General features: G+C 33.9%; 1 protein-coding gene across 1 annotated transcript; it reads right to left on the bottom strand.

The window, feature by feature from the left end:
- Positions 1–1,188: 1,188 nt before the first annotated feature.
- Positions 1,189–23,449, bottom strand: LOC112054135 (ras-related and estrogen-regulated growth inhibitor-like protein). The gene is made up of 6 exons (XM_024093798.2): positions 23,203–23,449; positions 12,619–12,675; positions 10,357–10,433; positions 9,497–9,678; positions 5,043–5,229; positions 1,189–2,860 (listed from the first exon to the last, which is right to left on the bottom strand). The coding sequence occupies exons 1-6, from the start codon at positions 23,264–23,266 to the stop codon at positions 2,792–2,794; spliced, it is 636 nt and encodes a 211-aa protein (XP_023949566.1). The 5' UTR covers positions 23,267–23,449; the 3' UTR covers positions 1,189–2,791.
- Positions 23,450–25,171: the final 1,722 nt, after the last annotated feature.

The raw sequence follows: 25,171 nt of genomic DNA, 5'->3' as shown, positions 1-25,171 counted from the left end.
ATAATAGGACATAATATCAAAGTTAATGTATTCACTTGTGATTTAAGGAATCTTTATTACTTTCATTGTCAAAATATTTATATTATATTTAGTTGCGAGTAAAAAGTGTTGACAATAAAATCCCGCTAAAAATTCAATGTTCTAATTTTATCCAAAACGACTTTACCTACGTCAGAATCTTTGATTCACAATGTCTGTTTCCAAATACAAATATATTTTTGCTTTCCGCATAATAAAGATGTAAAGATAAATATGCAAAAAATAAAGATGTAAGCGCAGTGTTGGTCGACAAGGTGGAATGACGACATTAAGTGAGTCGCAGGGTTTCGCTGGATCAGTATCGTGATGTTTGGAAGTCCCTACAAAAGGACTGTGTCCTGCAGTGGACGTCCATCGGCTGACATGATGATGATAATAAAGATCTGTGGACAAATAAACAATTCACAGCTAACTGAACTAAAGATGTTGATATAGCTTTGTTTGAAGAGAGATACTTGCATACTAAGTGAAAACATGTTAGATAGTAGGTAGGTATTTTTACCCACGCGATAATGGCGCCTAAAACTGGTTTTGTTACTGTATCCCAGTGTTTTATTGTTCTTATATAACTGCATAATAATCATGCCAATCGTATTGAGTGTCATATTACCATGTTTTTTACTTACTAGCTCTTTCCCGTGGCTCGCGGTTATGTAGATTTTATAAATCAATTTTATGCCAAACGACCATCTAAACGTATTTTTTTTATAATTCAAAATAAAAATATTTATGATTATTTGAGCCAACGATAATCTCTATTAGGTAGGTCATTTCATAATGACCAATCGAGTAATGAAAGCATTTAACTTAAATTTTCATTGAAATTCCTATTAAAAGGATTAAGAGATATTGCAACAGTACCACTTCCTATGAGATACAACTCAGGACTTTTCTAAATTGAAATGTTTTCAAATTAAACCCTTGAAACCTGGTGTCTTCCACAGCCACAATCCAAACTCCAGAATTGGTTACCGCAGGTACTTAGTTACCTATGGTAGGTAGGAGCAAGTTGTACTTCAAGTCTTCATAATATTCGGTACCTACCTACCCATGTCTCATCATATATCATAGGCTCTCAATAGTGATAAGTAAAATCATATTATATGATCCAACTTCTGTGAGATTCTAACTGGGGGTTTAAATAAAACATTTAATTAAATTCAATAATAATTGTATTTTTGTAATTGTATTTAGTTCATATAAATATAATTGACATTTTACAAAAAACATTTAATTAAAAGGTAATGACAAAAATACAACGTTAAACTTCCTGGTCCACAGGTAATTAATATTTAAAATAGCGGTAGTCTTATCACTAATAGGAAATTAGGTATGTTTATACAAACATTTTTAATTAATTAATTAAAAGCAAAAGGTGGGTCAAACTTAAGGAATAATATATTATTATCGTAGGTGCTTTTTACATTAAAAATTCGTACAAAAATCTTCATTCGGTTTCCAGTAACCTAAAAAAATTGTCTAAGAATTGAGCTTGGGCTAGCACTCGTGTTCTAATAATATTTCTAAGGTTCTATAATATTTACCGTAGGTACCTATTATTTCAGTTTTTACAGTTAATAAATTGGAGTAATTGATATTAATGGTTTTATCATGGAGCCTACAAGTATCTAAAATTATTCAATCGTAGGTATATTAAAAAAGTCAATGATTAACTATCACATTAAGGCTTTCGGATCTTATAACATTTGTAAATACAGCAAAATGCGCATTTAACCAAACGTAATTTAGGGTTCTGTAGTTATTTATATCCGTAACTTTTACCTAATTTATACACATTTTTATAACAATGAGCATTGAGTGTTTGTATCAACGCCTAATAACGACTAATCTATAATATAAAAAACAAAGTTTTATAATAGGTTTGATACTCTTTCAAAACTTTGTATAACTTTTTATTGTTTGAATAGCTATTAATAATCTTTTTATAGACTTATACCACGTACCAAGTCTCTGATATAAGCCACGATCAGACAAGGTTAGAAACGTCTTTGTAGAGATACCCTGTATCATATTTGTTTATTGTATTCCACAAGTTTTTCTATACTTACGATAGATTCTTCATTATATTGCAAAATTACACATTCCACAATGGAAGCAGATTTAATAAAAAATAATTAATTAATACTATTTCATTAATTGACAGTTACCTACTCTAGATTTGTAATCAGCCAATTAAAAGTTGATAAACCCCTTAACATAGTTATGTACACTACTTAACACATACTTTCACATTATCAATTTCAGATTAAATTTATTTAACAATCACGCTTGGTGAGATTTGAAATATTTACGAAATCGTAAAAATTACGTCGGTAAAGCTCTTTATTAGAATTTTTTTCTTAGGTACATTATTAGATACAGATATAAAATGAAAAAAATAGACATAACTATTTAACAAGGTTTCAATATCTTTCGATTTATATTTTTTTATTTTTTAATATAAAAATTTCATTACAAATTTGGTAAGTATATTATTTTATTTATATAACAATAAATTTCATAAGACATGTACAAAATACGGGGCGATAAAAATACCTTTTAAAACTCTCAATACAAGTACAAAATATATTAACCATTAAAGCCATCTGCATTCTGGATAAGCATTCCATTTCTTTCCATTCCATCTTCAAGCCAGGCTTGACCGTCTGTCGACCAGAAAACTTTCTGCCTTGAGCAGAGACAAACTCCGTTGCGGAGTGAACAAGACCAAAAATCATATCGACTCAACAGATCATATGCTGAGGGAGGGTCGTTTCTTCCGCACACTCTTATTGCTGAGTCCGAGAATAGTACCGATTACCTGCAGAGAGAAAAATCGTTTTACAGTAAAATAGATTTAAATAAAACTACTTGCTTAAAATTAAACAAACTATCAGTCATGTGTTTGCTTTCATGAAACATCAGTATTTCGTGCTTATCGTCATGATAGGAGTGTAGTAATTTTATTTTAACTAGGTGTAAGGTAAACACATGTCGGGCATTTTCAATACATTCAAAGTTCAAGTGCATGTCTGTGATTTCAAAATAGTTGTTTTATCAAGTACTATAATAATTATTATATATTATTATAGTAATAATATGCTCCCGACCGAAGTTTTCGACTGCTTCGGCCAATCCCAAAGATGTTGAGACTAACCATATAAAAAGGAGGATAGTGCATAAGTGAGTGCGCAAGCACAGGTGCACTCTCTATTCCCTAACTCTCATAGTCTGATAGTCCGATAGGACGGCAAGCCGACACGACTGGTGAGCGATCAGGCGCAGGGTCGACTTTACGTGCTCCCCGAGGCACGGGATTACTAACACCGCCAACTTCCCAACATCAGGCAGCAATTAAAAATTTTTCCAATACTGTTTATTTTATTTGTTGGCCTGGCCCGGGATTCGAACCCTGGACCTCATTGTCCGTAGCCGAACCAGCTTACTACCAATGATACGGGACACTAAAAACACAAACGATCTTTTTTTAAAATTTTGTCAGTCTGTTTGTCCGTGCTGATTTATGGAACAACTGAACTGATTTGACTGGGACTTAACTAGACAGAAAAAGTTATTAAGCAACATATGCGTTGATTTTTATCCCGAAAATCCAATCAAAATCGGGTTCCAGCGGGATTCGTAAAGAACTAGTTATCACGCGTACGACTACGCGTGCGTCCGCTAGTCTCACACAAATGCGTAAGCGACACTTGCTGCGTATGTCGCTTATGACTTTCTTAACATGACAAAGAATTAACGATAGTAGGTACACAAGCGAAAAATCAAGAAAACAAACCAATGCGAATGGAAAACTTCGTAATACCAACGTAAATCTTACAAAGCGATAAACAAATCAAAGATTGCTTTTACGACCGTTTGATAACAATTTTTTACATCGTAATGGTATTACGCACATTCCTTACTATTCAAGTTTAGGTTAAAAAGTGCATTTATAAATAGCCTATCGAATGATTGAAAATAAATATTTATAAATACGATCGTCGGCCCAACCACCGATATATAGCAAATGCTTTATAGACTTTCAAAGCGATTTCTAGTCTCATGTCCTGCTACTGTGCCATTTATGTCTAACGGATCTTGACAAATCGCAAAAATTATATTAAACTTTAGTCTTAATTATTAATTCATAACTACTTATACTATGAACTTTCTATTTATTTAGGTTAGTATCTAAAAAAATAGTCAGCTAGTGCTGACGTCGTGTGGTTCCCGTTCCCGTAGGAGTACGGGGATAACATATAGCTTATAGCCTTCCTCGATAAATGAGATATCTAAAACTGGAAGAATTTTTCAAATCGGACCAGTAGTAGTAACAAACTTTTCAGCTTTATAATATTAGTATAGATTTGTTTACTTTTTCGAGTTTTGGATTTGGTCTTTTTTTATAGCCAAACCAGGAGTTTCACTGGTATGGCAATATAATAGACCGAATATAGAAATAGGTATTTAGATAAGAAAGGGATGGTGCGAATTAAGGGTTAAAATATATGCAAAGTAACTCAAGTAGTTTTAAGAATTCTTGCAGTTACTCAATACGGCAGATGCTAAAGTGATAACTCGCAATAAAAAAACGATTACTTCACGATATCAATATCACAGATAGATTAAAATATTAATATGTATCTAAATCGACAATTTAAATAAAATATTAGTGGCACTTTGCTTGCTAACGCGATGACGTAATTTTGACCGTAGCCGCGATTGTAGGACGGATAAAATGACAAATCTTCAAAATGATTTCATGGTTTTATGATCTGAAATTCCCATTTTCCGCTTGTTACCATTTTCTTTATAATAGTTATATTTTTAGGCTTCTTTCGCTCTCTATGTGAGAAAAAGCCTTAAAATAGACTAGTCACCCTGGTTTTATAGAGTTAATTAATACAGATATACGTAGTAGGTTAAAAGTGGGCCCTTGCAAATCATGATTCCAATTTTTCTATTACGAATCGCAAACAAAAAAAACTGTTCCAATGACTTACCTTTGAGACAGAGTAAGCGGCGAGCTTGCGGCGTGGCGTCGGTAATAACATGGCAAGCGCGCGAGCTTCTCTCAACAAAGAGTGGAAGGAGAGCGCGGCGCCTGCGCAAGACTCCGCCGCAGACACCTCGTAGAACTGGCACCCGAACCGCAGCGACATCTCTTGACCTTCCTCAGTCTTCACCACCCTGAGGACAATATAAACATTATCATATTAGTCTTCTATCTCGTGAGCTTCTACAAATGGCTATATCTGAAGGTGCAGGCACCTTTGGCAACGTCGGAGTGATCATCGGGATGATGCAAGCATCGGACAAGACATCGCCCCGCTGCGGGACATCGATAAGATGTTCGCGCGAGGCGACATACTGAACAATACACCGTCTCGGCGCAGTGTAGCTACCGAGTCGCTACCAGCTCTGGACAACTACCGGATAAGGCACAGCCCCAGCGCTGAATAGCGAGGAATCGCAGTCCGCGGAGGGGCTCTGACAACTCAAGGCCAGGCCAAGATGCCTTAGCCTCGAAAGGGGCTGGATGAAAGCACCGGATAAGACCAAGCCTCGAGGCATGTACCCCCACCCGACACTCTCGGGAGGAGATGACCCCACTGCGACAAACATATTCATCCATACGGTAGACTCGGAACAAACTTACGTACATACCACAAGCTCTTAAATCCGTAGCAATTTCTAAGGGTCATTAGGCTTATCGCAGGATTGTTTCGTCTAGCGATTTCAGACGTTATCGATCATTTTTTACTTCACTCAATTCGTACCACTTACAGAGGTAACATTATTTACGCCCTTAAATAAGATGGTTTTATAAAAGGTTAGACCTCTCGTCACTTTTCAGGATAATTGTCATTATTATCACTGTCAATGCCTTGTTGGTCTAATGGTTAACAGAGATAGAGAGAGAGAATACGAGGTTCTGGGTTGAAGTCTTGGGTCGAGCTGTGAAATACTATGCATTTATTTATTCTAAAAAATGTTGAGTAAAAGTTCTCAGCCAGGTGTAAACTTATATACCACCACGGTCGAAGCCTCCCCACCAAAAGTCTATGAATCTATACTCTTGCTTGTCAAGTTCGTTGATGACACTCCCATGATATGCGGGCGACGGAGGGAAAGACTGCGCTGGTGTGAAATCATGCGTTAGTTAGGTGCATCAATCGTGGGTTTTTCATTCATCGCTACACGCCTCCCGGCCCGCGCGGACCATAGGGAGTGTTACGAATGAATTTGCCTAGCTACAGTTACTTCATTGAACTTCGATTCCAAATGCCGATGCCACTAAATATACGGTAATGTGAAGTTGCTGTTACAATATCTATCATAAACAAATCGACTACAAATAAAAGAAATAGCAACATATTTACCAATTGGTAAAGAATTACTTAAGATAAGTATTATTTAAATCTTAATTATTATTGAAATACTGTTTGCAAAAGAATTCTATTTATATCTATGCAATGACAAGAAAGAAATATCAATACTTACTAGGTCACATTGCGTCAAAAATATTACTTATGTTCGTATTGAGAGCGGTATGTAAGTAAATTTTGGAATAATGTACACAATACTATCTCAGAAATGTGTATGGAAGTACCATTTGCAATCCTATCATTAACCAACATTTTTTTTAATAAGAATACCACGACACTATACACACTTTTAAGATTATCCATTTCATGTATCATAAAGGCGTTTGGAACCCTTGTAAAGCCGGATTTATATTTGTCTGACGTGTCGTGTTGTGACGCGTCAGAACAGAATCGGTATCATACATTTTGTATGGTAACGTTTACACTTGTGTTGTGACATGTCGTGATGGCTTCTGATACGTCACATACAAAATGTATGAAACTATTCTGTTCTGATGCGTCACAACACGACACGTCAGACAAATGAAAATCCGCCTTAACTTTGATTTTTAGTTTACGGCTTTAATTACCACCATTAAATCATAACATACCTTGACGTTTCAAAACTGCTTGAATGAATATGAATTGTGAACTTGAATTTGAATTTGACATACCTTAGTACATATTGAAAACCAAAAAGACCGAACGTAGCAAACGCCACTGCTAAAAATGGATAAGTGTGAAAAACTTGTTAAGGTATTATATTATATATACCTACATTGGATTCTTCGAAAAAGACATAGCTGTAAGAGATAAATAAATACTCGTATATTTGAATAGTTGTGAATTTTATTGCAGGACATTTTTTTTATTTAGTTTTTTCGACGCTGTAGCTGCTGTAATTAAGATTTAAAAGATTTTTAAAATCGTAAAAAGCGTTAAAAAATTAGATCTTTAAAATCTATTGAAAAAACTGATTCAAGGTGGAAAACTACGACATCGTACCACAGCACTTAACTGCCGGTAGGGTGGTAGCTATCCAAGACCGAAGTCTATCACCAGACTAGATATAAGCCAATTCAGAAACTGTAAAACTAAATTGTCCTCAATCCAGCGAATCAAACTCAGAACCTTTTTTTTTTATTCTTTACAAGTTAGCCCTTGACTACAATCTCACCTGATGGTAAGTGATGATGCAATCTACGATGGAAGCAGGCTAACTTGTTAGGAGGAGGATGAAAATCTACACTCCTTTCGGTTTCTACACGACATCGTAGCGGAACGCTATATCGCTTGGCGGTACGTCTATGTCGGTAGGGTGGTAACTAGCCACGGCCGAAGCCTCCCACCAGCCAGACCTGGACCAATTAAGAAAATCTTAATCGGCCCAGCCGGGGATCGAACCCAGGACCTCCGTCTTGTAAATTCACCGCGCATACCACTGCGCCACGGAGGCCGTCAAAATTCGTGATTCGTTTCCGAGAAGACATGAGCTCGATGCCTGCGCTTTGAACTATTTCCTTATCCACTCGGTCGGTATCAGTTATATTATTTAAAAAAAATATGGCGAATATTTAAAAAAAAAAATAATTTATATATAAACAAACCTCTCTGTTGTACATTAAGGCATAACCAACATGATCAATCAATAATTCTAGTGAACAATTGATTCTGCTATGAAATTTCAAATAAGTCGTTATCGCACTGGCGATCTTATCGTAGAAGCTAAAAGCAGTAAAGGCTCATGTCGCCACTGTGGCGCTCTATAACATGCAACTCAAAGTAAAAGTGGCATAACTACATAATGTCCCATAACAGTAATATTCCTGCCGCGGTGTAATGTCATAATATTTACATTTATGTGTATTACCAGTAGCTTGAGGCCTTCTTACAGACATTTCGAGATAAAATATCATATTTAGTATGAATAAAATTGTACGCTAGGTGAAAAGTCTTAAGTAAAATTGTTTGAAACGCTAGTTTTGGCTTTCTAAAATCGTTAATATGTTCAAAAACTGCATCTAACTCGTAACAGTAGTAACAATGTTGAATAATAATCTATAATATCACGTAATCTGATATAACGTATAGGGTATCCGGTATAATATCTGCACCTTGTAAACTATACGTCCTTACAGTATTATTAGGTCAAGTGTTGTGGTTTATAAAACCGTGGCACCTGAGCTGAGGTAATTCCTAGAATACAATTGTGTATCGCCGTTCAAATACCCTATACAATAACGACACACATTAGGTATAATGTTCATTGTTCTCTTGTACAATCTATTAAGTAACTATAAGCATTTTTTTAAATGTTTTAAGATAGTGCTGTTAATGCGTTGGATATTTTCTGGACTCCAGACTATTGAATCGATGGCAATGATTGCATATTAAATAATGATGAAAAATTGCTAAATATTCTAATCTTAATATATGAGTTTCTATGAGTTTGCTAGGTTGATCCTAGAAGGTATAATACCCGGAAAATGTGTTCCAGAAAGACAGCGAAGAAAGTGAATAGATGATTTAAAAAAGTGGACCAAGTTAACTTACACACAGCTTAAAAATATTGCAAAAGACCGGAAGAGTTTTCTACAAATGACCGCCAAACTTCAGCTGGAAGAAGGCACCTAATGATGATTAATATATAAATGGTAAAGGTCATCACGAAATCTCGAAAATCACTTGATTACAAAGACGAAATTTGGCAGGAATGTAGTTTAAAGTTAGTAGATATCCGCTAAGAATGGATTTTGCGACAGGACATGATGGAGGTATAAGGGAGGACGAAGTCGCGAACGTCCGCTAGTAGGTGATATAACATTATTTCAGAGAAACTCAAGTTCTTTTTTATTATTCTTTACAAGACCCTTGACTACAATCTCACCTAATGGTAAGTGATGATGCAATCTAAGATGGAAAGCGTTCCGGTACGATGTCGTGTAGAAACCGAAAGGGGTGTGGATTTTCATCCTTCCCCTAACATAGTCGGACATACTCCGACCATATATCACGTGTTTCATAATCAATTAATATGAATAACACTTACGATAGTTTAAATTAATGTTATCAATCTATAAGTGTCTCACCTAGCGTGCTCCAAATCCCTTTTGTTCCCCAGCAAAGTGACGGCCGCGCAGCCAGGCAGCCTAGTTCTCTCCAACAGCGCTAACAGCTCTGCCGCAGCCAAAAACGATCTCCGGTCGCACACCGAGTACACCACCGCAAACGCGTCGCCCCACCGCAGATGTTCCGCTAAACAACCTCGTTTCTGCACAAAGGGAAACAAGTATGTAAAGTATAAAATTGGTAGTAGATACCAATAAAGTAACAACAAAGTGTAAGTGTTCTAATTTCGGAAGACGGATTAGTTTTTGGTGTAGTGGACTAAAGGAGCATCAGCATATACAAACTATGCATTAGGTATACAAAAAAATTAGATAGCATTTTAGAAATAATAAATAAATACATGAGTTTATCATCGTATTTTCGTTTTTTGCAATCATCTTGCAAAAGTTTTCAACAAAATAACATATTTATCATAATTTTACGTAAAGTAGCATTAGTACCTATAGTAGCAAGAAGTAAAGTTATTTTAACAAAAAATCGTATTTACATAATAGTACAGTAGCAAGTAGTTAACGAAAAATCGTTATTTACACAATTTCGTTGAAATAACTAAGTTAGAAGATCTCGAAAATGAAAATACGATGAAACACGGTGTAGTGACTCATTACTTGAATGGTACACCGTGTTACATACAATAACCCTGCTAATTCTTTATCGTCTCGCGCCCCATTGTACCACAACCAACGCCAATCCCTTGTCTTTATATTTAGTAAAAATATACTACCATACTATAGGAATAACTATGCTCGTTTTAAATTTACACAATTAGTTTGGAAAAGCTGTTAAGTTCATTACAAAAAAAAATCAATCAGTCACTTACGGCACATCCACAAGTATCCAAAACTTCAATTTCCGACGTAACACCTTCAAACGACACGCGGTGTTGATAGAGAAAATCTGGAACAAAAAACGGGTTAAGTTTTTTTTTTTTAATTAAATTTACACAAAAGATCAGCCACGCAAATCAAATAAACGATGTTTTAAACTACGTTGTGGATGATAAATGTTAGCTAAATTTTTCGTCGGGAAAATTAGTAAATTCGCAGTCGTCCTTGAAAATCAATAAACACGAAAATGTTGGGAAAGACGCACTGGTATTGCGTAAATCACGGGCTAGATTGCGAAAAGAAAGGGATTGTGTAATAACATCATATTGAAAGAAGAGCTTGCGATATCCAGACTAGCCGCATTTTAGGAAAGCAGAACGTTTGTTAGACTTGGTCCTTCCATAGATAAGTACGGTAGCCAATATATATATTAATTTTATATATTTTATTTTTGTATAAAGGTTTGGAAAAAAAAATCAAAGCAGGCTTTGATTTTTTTTGTTCCTTTTTGTATAAAGAAATATTTGCCATAACTTTTAATATGACCAATATTCCCGTTTCCCTCTTACTAGTCGACATCGAAAACAATAAGCCCGGGTGGGGATCGAACCACCACTCGATTGATGAGTCCGGCCTCTTTACCGCTGAGCTATTGAGGCTTTGGAAATTAGCAAGTTTCAAGTCCCAGTATAAAGTATTTTCTTTGTTACATTGTCCTCGACATAATTTGTGAAATCATTTCCCTAGTCGCCAGTCATTCAGCTTCGCGGCAACCCTTCAAAATGCACCGTTAAAGTTCAAACTTTAACGCTCTCTAGTAAAGGGTTAAGAAGCTGAGAGTCTGGCAACTAGAGACATGATTCATCATGACATCCTGTAGAAAATATACAAAAATTACGTTTTATACTTGGACAGTTGTGGGTCTGGGCAACTTATCAAAACCACCACGGTTAAACTCTATATTTGACTACCTACTTACCTATGGTATGGATCATAGGATGACAAACATTCAGCCTAGGTAAGAGGTATGTCTGACTAGCGCAGACATACCTCTTTACTTCACTTTATTTGTATTAAGCGGGGAATTTTAAAATCATACGCAATCTTTTAAGTGTCAACGGCCGTTTTAGTGGCGCCGCGCCGGTCCCATCCAGCCTTGGCTGCACACTACTCCACTTGCCAATTTCGCAAATAAACTATTGGCATCTAAAACTTGGCAGACGTTAAGGGCTCAGGTATATCAAAGTAATTTGTATTGATACCCATAACTTTCAAGACGATCAAAATTCCACAGTGATAAAAAAAATATGAAAAAATTGAGTTAAAGAAGATGAAAATGAAGAGATATTTCTCCATATAATATAGATAACTAGACTGAGAAGAGTCTGGAATGCGGACGCGATCTTCAGTAATGAAGACAGACGAAGAAAACTTTATCGTAGAGAACTAATTAATTATTTAACTTTGGTTGCTCCACGGTAATAGAGTCAGACTTAACCTTCAGAGGTCGTGGGTCGATCCCCACTCGTTGGACTATTGTCGTACCCACTTCTAATATAGTTTTACTCTTTGCAGGGCGATAATCCCAAACAAAAAATATGACCTGCATGTAGATCAACAGCCTCGTTCAGCAGTCTGTTATCAAGTAAAGCGTCGCGTACACTGGTGCGTTCAAGGTTGCACCGGGTTAAAGTACTCATTTCAGATTCAAACGACGTATTGATGATACGGAACGCATCAGTGTGTACGATACTTTACAGAATCAATGTTATCAATATTATCACTAAACTAAATAGCATAAATCTCGACCCGCCAGATTTCATTGTCTCTATTTTAGACATTATGAGAACAAATATTTTTCTCCTACATTGTCAGTTTCTTTTGTGTGAAATTTGGTTTAAACTCGATAAGATTTATCATACTTAATGTTTGTTTATACATAACAACTACATAGAGAGATACGAGAGAAAATCTGTTAACAAGAAATTCACGCAAATAACGCTCATCATAAGGAAGATTCATATGATTCTGGCGCTATTGCCTTCTGTATGGGAAAGCTTATTCTTATTCTTTGGGCAAATTAACACTAGCATGGATTGATAGTTAATCAGACAAAAAATGTGTCTGTAAAGCCACATACAATAATTTCCTACAAATATTCAGTAATAGATAGAAAATATAATAGAAAAGAAATAACTAAACATAATAACATAACCAGGAGCATTATTTTTATGAAAAAATATATGAATACTAACCTCCTGTAGAACTGTATTCCCCAATATATCGTTTAGTAAGATAACGAACCACCACGGCTGAAACAAATAGAAAAAATATAAAATTAAAAACTTAAAGGACCAAAATAAAATATAGAATACAACATATTAGTTTAAAACGGTCACTGATAGTCCATTGCTCTGTAATTGAAATATTCAAATGATTTTATTTAACAAAACAGCAAATGAAATGCAAGTTTGCGTCAGCGAAAGCAATTAGCAAGTAATCGGTAAAGGTGTTACAAAAGTTGTATTCTTGAATAAATTTATAACTACGAGTTTCAATTAGAGGGAAAGCTGACAAAGGGCTAGTCATTAACACGAATGCTTGAATTGCCTAATCGGATACTAAAGCTAAACCCGACAATGTTATTCCATATCTACTGCTTTCCAAAAATATTAGAGATGAATTATAGTAACGAATCACTTAAAGCGAATATTAAATATGTATATGTATAAGTGATGTTATTTTATATCAGTGAATATTTTACCTACTTATGAAAATTTTACTTATGAATCTTTACGTTGTTGTTAATATTTCGAATGGTTTCGAAAGATGGGTGTTCTCGTCTCTCAAACTTTTAACTTTTTGAATTCTAAAATTGCAAATTACTTATAAAGATATGTTTAAATTTTTAAGTAATTATTTAATTATTCTATTGAAATAATTACTTTACAAAATTTGTCCAATTCATATTTAATATCAATTGTAAAGTCAATTGAACATTAGACTCAACATTTTCTGGGGATGTTCCGGTTTCCCAGTGATATGTAGTTTTTGTGGTGATTTTTTGTCGTCGAATTTCCAGGAAAATAGCAAGATAAATTGATTATAATTAAGTAATTTGACTACAAATTTTACAAAAAAAAAAATCTACTTGAATTTTTAAAATATTGAACACTTTGATTCCCAGATATCCAAAATACCCTGTAAAGTACTGACAATCTACATTGTACAGATAGTCGCTTTCTATTATTTTACTATACGTATAGATTCTACCTTCGTAGTTAATGAAAACTCAGTTAGGTACAATGATAAGAATATGCATTCAACAGCCACATTTTGTTTTATTATCGACTCAATTGCTGCAATAGATGATAAAGAAAATAAATTCTACACTCTGTTTTCATTAAAGCACGTCGGTAATTATCTGTGATTGTTTTGCTTAATTTTACTATCGCTTAATGTAATTAAGCCACGTTTACTACAAATAATATTTGTTTAATAAATAAATAATGTAGATTATTTGTTTTCTTACATTAAACAGACATAGATATTATTATTTCAGAGTTTCGTACATCAACAGAAAATAACGAAATCATTTCTTGTCTTAACTACTACTTCCTTTAGCGATAACTTTAGACTATAAAATGTTCATCCACCTTTAATACATTAAATTATTTTTAAATTACCAAGACTTTTGGCTTTCTAGATTTTTGGACTTCCTTTTTGTCATGTCAAGACTCCCTTTCATTGTTCCTGTTGCTCTACACTACCCAGCCAAATTTGATAGGATACTACAAGAGTATATGGATGATCATTCTAATATAGAAATTGCTAGATGATTTTATTTAGTTTCCGCAAGTGAGTTGTGTTTGTAAATGCTCCGGAAAAAACAAATACATCAATTATTTCGTTTAACGGTTATTTTTTGCGTTATGAATCTTTGTCGACGCAAATAACTAGCAGAAAATGGTCTTGATGATAATATTATTATCTTCATGTCTCATAAGACTTTGCATTTTACTGCGCCTTGCCAACACTAATAAGCACTTGGCGTGGAACCGTGTCTCTGACAGAACTATAAAAATGTCATACCATCTTTATAACAGAGCTTTTGTTATTATAGAAATATTATATTAATGATATAAAATACGATAGATATTTGACGTAATAATAAGTTGCATAAGATAAAAAAAGCAGTAGCCGTTTATAATAATTTCACCAAAGTAATATTTACTTTAATAAGCACCTGTTTTTTTATCAAAAACCTGAAAACTGAACTTCAACTTGGAAGCAAAGCAATTTTTTAACAAGCACTTTCACTACAGATAACAGTCTGTTTACTGTAATTAACATTGTAAAAACGTGTGAAACTATTTATTTATTTTTAATTGGATGGATTTATATTATTTTAAATTACTCATTGAAAATGAAACAGCGTAATTGGTTAAATGTATATTATAAATAATAATATAAGAAATTGGATATACTGTCAATACTGCCTGATATCATAATTATACCTAAACTTAGTCAAGAAATTAAAAACTCATTATGTAACGTCTGTTTTCAATATTATCGTTGGCTAAAGTATTGAGTATAAGATGAAGAATAAACAATACGAAATAGGAAACCGTTAAAAATAATTTTGTAACAGCTCGTATCAAATTCTATCACAACGTTTTACGACAGATATATTGCAGTGAAATAGCATACCCAGTATATTGCCAGAAGTGAGGAAAGATGTGAAAATAATCGTAATTCGTATTAACTCGCAGAACACACCAGAAAGGTAACTGTAACGCGGTCTATAACGGTATATCAGGAGACAAGGCGAATTTAAGCGATCATGCTTACTGAATACGGTAGCTGAAGGCGAACGTTAATTAAGAGCATCGACTAAGGTGATCGAGACTTGATCCCAACCTGTCCACAAGACGTATTAATTGGAAACCAGACAGTGTAGCCCAATTAAGTATAAGATGTCTACTTTCAACCGATTAACATAATATTATTATGATGAATAGTTATAAAGTACCTGTATGAACAAACCACCTTGATTCACTTTCAAACATAATGATATAGAAAGATCACGAGAAGAAAAAAATCACATCAAAAATATTACATACAAATATTAGCTACTCATACAAGAGGATCGCGAACCAAAAATTATGAAGAGCTGTAGCCGTGTAAATATAAAAACCAATATGTTAGAAATAATTACTTCACAATAGGACATTGTTGTTTCTAGTCTTAATAATGATAAAATGATCTTATCTACACCGTACATTTAACACGCCTCTTTAGTATTAACCTGCGGTAAAATAAAAAAGGATCCGATTCCGCTTTCTCCTAAATCGACACATAAGCGACCTACTAATTTAAATTTCTCTGCCTGTAAGTATTGACAGTGATATGTTTCTAAACAATGATGTTTGACTGCATGACCTGGAAATCCATAAAACTGAGTGCTATTATTACACGTCAGAGGCATGTCAAATTTATAGACATTCAAAACTTTTAACATGCAACAAGTCATTGAGCTTTTGCGAATACGGGCACTTCACTAATCAACTCGTCTACTGAATAATAGCTTCCTAATTGTTAGACAACAATTATACATAATAGGTGAATGATTCATAAGATATTTAAAACGATAGATTTAAATAACAAGAAGAAAAGAGTAAGAAATATATCTACCATGCTAATATTATAAAAATGCGTAATGACGCAGCACACGAAATACGTTTTGAGATTAGTCGCGTGTATCGCGAGTAGCCGAGTAGTGGTGTAGAGACGGGTGTCCCAGCAGACGTTTGACCGGGTGACTCACTCCATCAGTCAGTGGCCAGTGGCATGCGGCTGCCGCATATAAATATAACTGCAACTGGCATTTAGACGGTCTCGATCTACAATTCCGAAACGCATTCTGCGAGTTTTATGTCGTGTATAATACACGGCCTGATTTGATATCTATTTAAATCTTGATCTGATATGCGCGATATGGAACGGCTGCCCAACAATACAATAACATTAGCTCACAATTTAACGATACGCTTGTAATTTGAACCGTTATGTGTTAAAGTTTTTGATCTCGTGACATTTAGCCAGATTTAGCTGATGGGTGTCTCGAATTTTTGTAGCGTCAATATTGTCAAACAAGATTTTTATAACGATTTAAAAATGTATTATCTTACTGCAATTTTACTACTCCTAATATTAAATACAACATTAAATTTAATAAGTAAGTAAAAATTAAGTTTACAATAATAAGATGATGTAAGAATACTTTAATAGTGATCAGCTAATCAATCTTAATTAAAACCATTAACTTGATACATGATCTACTCATCATTATAATATTAAACGTTTACCAGCTTAAAACTTGTAGCTCCAGGCAAAGAGTGGGTTGAAAAAAAAGTATATTCAAAGATAATGTAATCACAGAATGAAGACAGCGATGTTGATTGATTGTTATATAATTGCAGTAAACGGACTACTAAATCCGTTTATTGAAAGGCGAGTTTAGTTTAAATTATAGGGATAAGCATAAGCAATCTGTTGTCGCATTAAACTTTTATTGTTATCAACAAATTTCTCGATATTATTAATAAAACATTTGTTTTTTTTTTCACATCATATTGTATATTATGTATATTGTTTATGATATATTCATTTTTCATCTTTTTATTTATTCTTGGACTTTGATGGCACATCTCAATCCTCCAAAATTGCCTTAAATGGTGTAAACCGACCAGTTTGCTCCGATTTTCGGTTCCTCAGAACGACGGAGACGTGACAAATAGACTGAATGCTGGATGGATGAAATGGCGACAGGCCTTAGTTGCGTTCCTCGAATCCTTCTTAAAGTCAAGAGTAAAATGTACAAAACTGTTGTAAGACTCTGGTACCGTATGGATCAGAATGTTGAGTGGTAAAAGGGACGCATAGTAGAAGAATGCATGGTAACGAAATGCGTATGTGGAGAGGCGCCAGTGTAAAGGGAGTGATGAGTTGACGAGTAACAGAGACAAATAGAGAAGATTAACATAAGGGAAAGGAGATGATGATTAAATATTCGTTTTTAAACTTTTAAAACTATTTTGTTATTAGTCTTAGCCATTATTATAAAAACATATTGATTTAAAATTTTGAGTTCATTTAAATTTAAATAAACTCTAACCATATTTTATTACCATAAAACATCACAAAGCTTTAAAAATTATGACATAAAAATGATATTTCTTTATAAACAACACCGACCGCAACTGTTACTTAATCGTTGGCGACATTAGTCAAATCATCTTTCTCAATATATCTTAATTGTTATGTTAATACATTGAGTGTTTCCAAAACGACATCCGAATGCTACCACGATAAATCAATTTCACTCGACAGCTTTCGCCAAGTTATTGTTTATACTTTCTATTGCATAGACAACATTATTTATTACCGAATAGACACTTTTCACGGATTATTATTTAATAATTATGTTAGGCCATTTGTTGATGTTTGAACTGATAGTCATTCGTTTAGAGCTTTTATAATTATTACTGCATTTAATAATATACTTTTCATATGATAAAAAGTAATTAATAATAATAATTATAAAGAGTTTTACCAAAATAGTTTTGAAATAAGATGGGTTTTCAGACAGACCTTTGAGAGTAATAATTCTTCAAATTTCAAAATAGCTCATTGAAGTTTATTCTGATTTCATCCCATTAAAAAGTATAAAGTTGAAATTAGGAATAGTGAGTTGGAGTTATTTTAGAATTCACACTTATTATATGACTAATCAATCTTATTATCTTTTTATTGCAAATATGATATCAGCGCGATGGCAAAAAAATTGACCTAAATTTTACGTTATTGATACTTCATTCAGGTTATCGTTGTAATATCTGATAATGCTCTTAAAATCCATTTTTGGAAGGTTTATGGTCACCCATGTTTGTTTGTACTTTTTACGATTACGTACTACTAAATAAGGTCAGTAATACATGACATGGCACTATATTTATACTCTATCATATCTCTCTATCATATGTCTCCTGTTAATCCGTCGTAAATTCATTTTTTCATGCCTGCTTTCTCTTCCTAACTGTAAAATATAATTGCAACAGCGGTTTAAATGGTTAACTTTATAAATATGGAAACTTGTTCACATTAACATCATTCATCCTTTGTTACTTCAACTTTATTAACTTCTTTACAGTAAACTACACACGTAACATCATATTAATCAATATACAGGAGCTATAACTATTTTACTAATAAATTTTAGACGATAGTAATTTATGTTAAGACTGTGATTAAATCATAATAATTGACAATCAAATTTTATGATGAAAACGAGTTGCCGCCGCATTTCAATTTACGAATAAGAGTGCATTGTATTAACAGGTTTATTGTGTTACAAAGATTGTAGTTTAGTAGCTAAGCAACGAATTGTCAACGAATCAATATTATTTTTATTATAATTTTGACATAAAAAATTAATAGTTTTTCACAATTACTTATGTAATTACAATAAGTAATTGTGTGCATAATTATTAAAATTAGTACTTGTAAAAAAGTAGAGTGAATTTGTCCATGCATTTTCAAATCTATGCTTATATTACAAAGTTGAAGAGTTTGTTTGAATGAACGCGTTAATCTCAGGAACTACTGATCCGATTCGAAAAATTCTTTCAGTGTTAGATAGCCCATTTATCGAGGAAGGCTATAGGCTATTATATTATCCCCATATTCCTACGGGAATAGGAACCACGCGGGTGAAACCGCGCGGCATCAGCTAGTCATACATACATATAAATGTGTGCTAGCAGTGGTGTACTCAAAACACGACCAGCTGGCCTATTCACTATTTTGGTCTTTATTTTAAACCTATTAAAATAAACATCAAATCAATTGAGAAACATTGAGAAATATAATCTACCTACTGTATGATATCCACCATTAGACACCGGGTGACATTTGTTACAAAGAATTTCTTATATGTCAACTAGCTACCTTAAAGTTAGTGAACTAGCCTGCTGATTAAGTTGACCAACATAATTTGTTGGTGGATTAAACATTTGAAGAACCTAACATAGAAAGTTTGGAAGTTGATATTACCTATTCTGCGTATTCGTAACTAGTACCGATTTCCATAACCGACAAATTATTTTAACATAAATTCAACAGGTTTACACGCTCTATTAACTGTTGATGTATTTCGATGTCATATTATTTTTAAAGCGCTCACTTTTCATATGTAAATATTAGTCTACTGAACTACTTTTAATTACAAAACGTTTAGTTTGTTCACATCAAACATTGTTTGTTCAATTTATTTTATTTATTTATTTATTTTATTTATTATTCAACAAAAAACACATTTCAATTAAGCCTAACCATAGTGCAACACAAACCACAGTTGGTTTTAATGTGCACTGGTTATTATTACAAAATACAATATTTAAGAACAAAAGTAATTAACAAACAGAAGAGGATAAATACCAAGAATAATTATTAAATAAATATCGTTAAAGTGTGAGTGAACCGCTGCTGCGACGCTACACAGGTTGTCCCAAAAAATAATTCTTTAGTTTCCGCTTATGTACGTTCGTGAGTATATTAGTATCTTTTAGAAGATTCTTTACCGCATCCGGAAAACCGTTAAAGATAGTTGGAACAATATATTCCAGCCTTCTCTTACCATACCCATTTATGAAGTTCGGTACATACAATTTAGATTTTTTTGAACTTCTTAGTTGTTTATTGTATGTAACTTCCTTCAGTTTATGTTTTATTTGAAGATACTGCTCTGTTATTACGGTATATTTTGGTTTTAACGTCTATTGGCATTAATTTACAGTAATTGAAAAAGACATGATAATCATTTCTATATTCTTGTTTTATTTTTTTAGGTACAATGGTTTTTAAAAATCGTTGTTGGAGTTGGTATATTTGATTAATATTACTTTGATATATTTACTTATATGATCCACAGCTACGAGTAAATCTGAGTGAGATGCGTCAACGAGCTATGTCTGTATACACATTAAAATAAACATATCGCCCCCTCAATCCGTTGTCCGTACAAGAGTAAAGTATTTTAGTGATGGAATTAGTATGACTACTACTAGGCCCGCATTCCTTTCTATTTTATGACCCTGACTAATGTATCTAACCTACCCTTGTGACACTTTGGCGATTACACGTGAAAGGTGCCAATTCGTTTTAAAATAAGGGACTTGTCCAGTAATATATTCTTTGGACTTACCGTTCCGGTTAGTCGCTAGTGGTTCGCTTTTTATATTTTTTTTTCTTATTTCTCAATCTCCGATGTTACAAAATTGTGTATTTTGGCTATTTTTATTTGGATTTCCAGGTTTTACTAAATAGTTATTCAGATAATATGTTCAGTTTATTAGGAAGTTTATAAAGAAGAGCCGTGATGGCCCAGTGGATATGACCTCTGCCTCCGATTCCGGAAGGGTGTGGATTTGTGTATTTGTGTGTGTGTGCATTTTAAGAAATTAAATATCACGTGTCTCAATCGGTGAAGGAAAACATCGCAAGAAAACCTACATACCAGAGAATTATCTTAATTCTCTGCGTGTGTGAAGTCTGTCAATCCGCATTGGAGCAGCGTGGTAGACTATTGGCCTAACCCCTCTCATTCTGAGAAGAGACTCGAGCTCAGCAGTGAGCCGAATATTGGTTGATGACGATGATTAGGAAGTTACAACAAAATTATTCTAATCTATTATCATATCGAATTATAAAGTCAAAGTCAAGAAATAATAATCGGGTCAATGACAAGCTTACGACCAATATAATCAGAGCCTCAGTAACTCAACGGTAAGAGCGGTCGGACTCATCACGAGGGGTGGTGGTTCGATATCCGCCCCGTTGGCCTATTGCCGTACCCACTCCTAGTACAGACTTTCCCGAGTAGTTGGAAAGAAATGGGAATATTGGTCATATTTCCTTAAAGGTATGCTAAATATTCTTTAAAAAAAAAATAATAAAACAAGTTAGATAATCCTGATTTTACTTTTTATTCAATGCTCTTCCCTAAAGCTTGGAAAATGTAGCTTGGAACAATAGCTTGACCCCGTAACCCGTATCTGGTACTTCCCGAAAAAAAAACATAAAATACTGCGTATAGAGTTTCACTTCAGAAATTACAAAAGAGCATTCTTTTTTTTCTCGGGTTAAGCCTAAAAATTCTACAAAATTTGAAAATTATAAATTTAGCTATTTTCTTTGTTTATTTCAATGTTCCTACACTCGATAAAAAAAGTAGTATGTGACAACAAACATTTTGGCACCAATTTTATATTGTGGTTTTAGAGTTGAATTAAAAACTAAAAAGATTATTGGGGATTTGCCGCTCAACTATTGGGCGACCCCAACTAAGATTGATACAGGGCCCCTCCAAGACAAGCTACGACACTCAATAAGGTCTAGACTAACCAAAGACAGGCATGCATTATTTTGTATTATTTACATGTATTAAGTTTCACTGTAAAACATCAACATCAAGAACTGCAATGATGATTTGACGCGATTTATGACAAATTAAACAAAATTTTATAATCGGTATCAAATTGAAACTTTGTTATATTTTAGTAGGTAAACAAACCAGTAAACAAGACAACCATAAAAACAAAAGACCATCTTTCACATAACAGTGGGAGACTCGTGAATGCATTGTCTAAATAGGAATGCATAATGTCATTCTGTTTACTTTGCACTTTGTTTTACCAAACACTATCTTGTTTGCAGCACAATTCCATGGAATCGGCCACCAGCCCTATTGACACATTACACAGTGCCTGTGTTATCAATGTCTGCGCCGCGACGCCTACGGCTGGCTGATAAGGAACCAGTATGTACCTAGCATAAGTGCATTTCAAAGAGTTAAGAAAACAAAGATTTTCAATTATTGTTTTGTTATGTTATGTTAAACATAGTGGCAAACCTATTTTATTTTATTGAGAGCTTACAAACAACATCATAGTGCAAAACCATATCTTGATAATAATTTAAATACATATTTATAACCATGACACCAGCTTCTGAAACCACAGATTACAATACTATAAAGTACCTAAATATATTATACAAAATTATTGTAAACAAAAATAGACGAAAGAAAAGACTAAAGACTAAAACTGAACCTACTTACCTACTATTATTAATAAATGAAATTGAAGAATCATTGAATCCTGAAATTAACAGCAGGTTGAGTAAGAAGCCGGTTCCGATACTCTTCTAGTAATCATCATCATCTCATTAACAGCCTATAGACATCCACTGCTGGACATCGGCCACTTGCATGGACTACCAAACAATACGGCCTAGAGCTAGCAATACATTAATAATGACAAAATGCTTATTACTAAATTACCTACTTAAAGTTTAAGACGACGTATTGAACAAAATAAAATACTCAGTAAGACTGATCAAATGTATAAAGCTTAAAGCATAGCGGTATACTTAAAAAGATATCAGCAGATCAATATTGTTACCTTTACCACCGATGAGATCAAAGAATTTAATTACCAGTCCGAACGAGCAATAATTACAGTGTAGTAAAAAAAACACATGTTGTGAACCCAAAATAAATCGAGGAACTTTTTTCAAGCCATTAGAGGTAATTGATTTCGGCATCCTGGCCAGGGTCAAACAAAAAATAGCTTAAGGCGAGATCCAGTCACGCGTCATTAAAGCTTTATTAGCCGTCAGATCAAATTTATGTATCAACAAAAAGGAATGTCATCAGGAAATCTCGGCGATGCAATCGAAATTAGGCAGCTGTTCTCATCAATTTACTCTGTGGTACTCACCCGATTTGCCGGTGCGTGCACTGCCCAGGACCACGACTCTTATTCGATTAACTGTCATCTTCATTAGTCTTTAGTCTTTAATCACAGCACTGTTAAAAAGCGATATGTCATTCAAGCCGAGCTTGATTGATTTTTTTGTTTCAGGGATTGTGTACGATCGTGGCATGAATCGCGAATCAGCTGTTAAAGATGGCGGACGCACGCGCGCACGACCCACCTGCTAGCGATCGACTGCAGCGAAAGAATGAATTGGCGCTTAGCGCAGTCGCAACGCTATGATCACTTATCGAGTGGAAAATGTAGTTGGTCTAAGTATGATTTATCAATTATTACTGATGTGTGACTTATCTCTTTGAAACAATCTTCGAAATTTACGTAAACACGCCCTTCAGCAAAGATAATAACTTTCAATGAGAAAATATCCCTCACATTATTGCATTCTATATTTATAGACTTCTTTACTGTCAAAGTAAGACATACCGTTCCTAATTCTATTGATCTAAGATACGCATGTCTAAACGCAGACGATGTCAATTCAATTCAGTATACATACAAGATTACATCGTATTTTATCATCAAAACAGATAAGAAAATCTCCACATCTTAATTGACAGCTTTGAAAAAACGTGATACAAAAAAAATGGGCTTAACAAAAAGCTTATTAGACTATACCTAACTGCTTTTGTAATACATTAATCTATATAAAAACTCAATTAGAAGTACAAATAGTAATTGTGACAAGTTTGTCAGCGGACATTACGGTTATATGGCTACAAGTGAACTTAATCCAACGAGAAACGGTGCCAATCTTTACTAAGATGGTACCCGCTATGTGTCGATAAATTGCGTACGCTAGTCTCTCATTATAATCACAACATAGAATTCAACTATGTATTTGAATTACAAAATGATAAACTTACAGCCGCCAGACACACAAAAACAATAAAAGTGTATAAAGTTTTCTTATGCGAAACACCATTCTTTCAAGTCTAGTAGACGTTACTTTTTGTGCTTTTGTCAATTGTTAGAGATTAGTAATTGACTGACGAATTAGTAATTAATTGGTCCACTTTGCTAATATCCGCTAAAAACAATCAAATCTATGTGACGCCTAATTGCGACAAAATCCTTTTACGCAAGTTTCACTCCGAAACCGGAGCATCCTTAGATGTAAAATCTATATCGTTCAGATGCGAAACTTAATTTCAACTTCGTTGTTGTTTTTAAGCTAAACTCTAAAGGAAGGCAGATAGTGTTATGACAGGGGCGTGTTTAATTACCAGGCTGATAGGTTACAGTAAATAAAAGGGGATAATTGTTTATCAAGAACCTATTCCATTTTCCTTTGGACACTGCGATAAAAACTAAAAGTGTCGATCCCGAATTGAACTTCACAGCCATCAATGTAGAATTCTCGAAAGCCGTTGTTTGAATCATCTCCGAAAGACCTAAAAACTTTGGCAATGATGACGATACTTATTAGGTAATTGTAAAAATATTTATGCGTGGCAGAAGTTCCACATTTCTTCGTATTTAACTGACTCAGACCGAAGCTCCTCGCTAGATAAGCTGTAAAAAATCTACAGATTTCTAAGAAAGGCAATTTTAGAGAATTTTGATGAGATGGTTTAAAGAATGTTAACAAGCACATTATATATTTTTTTGTCTACAGACTGTCTACAAGCCTAATCGTATATGACATTCAAAATTGGCTCTAAATTGTTATCCACAAAAACATTGAAATTTAAAATAATATAAGCAAAATAATGTCGGCTTGTTTTATCAAAACTCTTAGATAATTGACTGGTTTAGTTATCCGCAAAGTTGTAATCTTTTCATGGTAGTGATGGATTTCATTGTTCATTGGTCTTTCTTACTTCAGACGTGTTAAGGCAATTAGTGACACAATAAATACTTTTCTGATTTTCCCATTTTCATAAATAACCACATGTTGAGCTGTATGGATGAG

This window comes from Bicyclus anynana, chromosome 12, assembly GCF_947172395.1.
Source record: "Bicyclus anynana chromosome 12, ilBicAnyn1.1, whole genome shotgun sequence".
NCBI lineage: Eukaryota > Metazoa > Arthropoda > Insecta > Lepidoptera > Nymphalidae > Bicyclus > Bicyclus anynana.
This window is presented reverse-complemented; position numbering and strand designations above follow the sequence as displayed.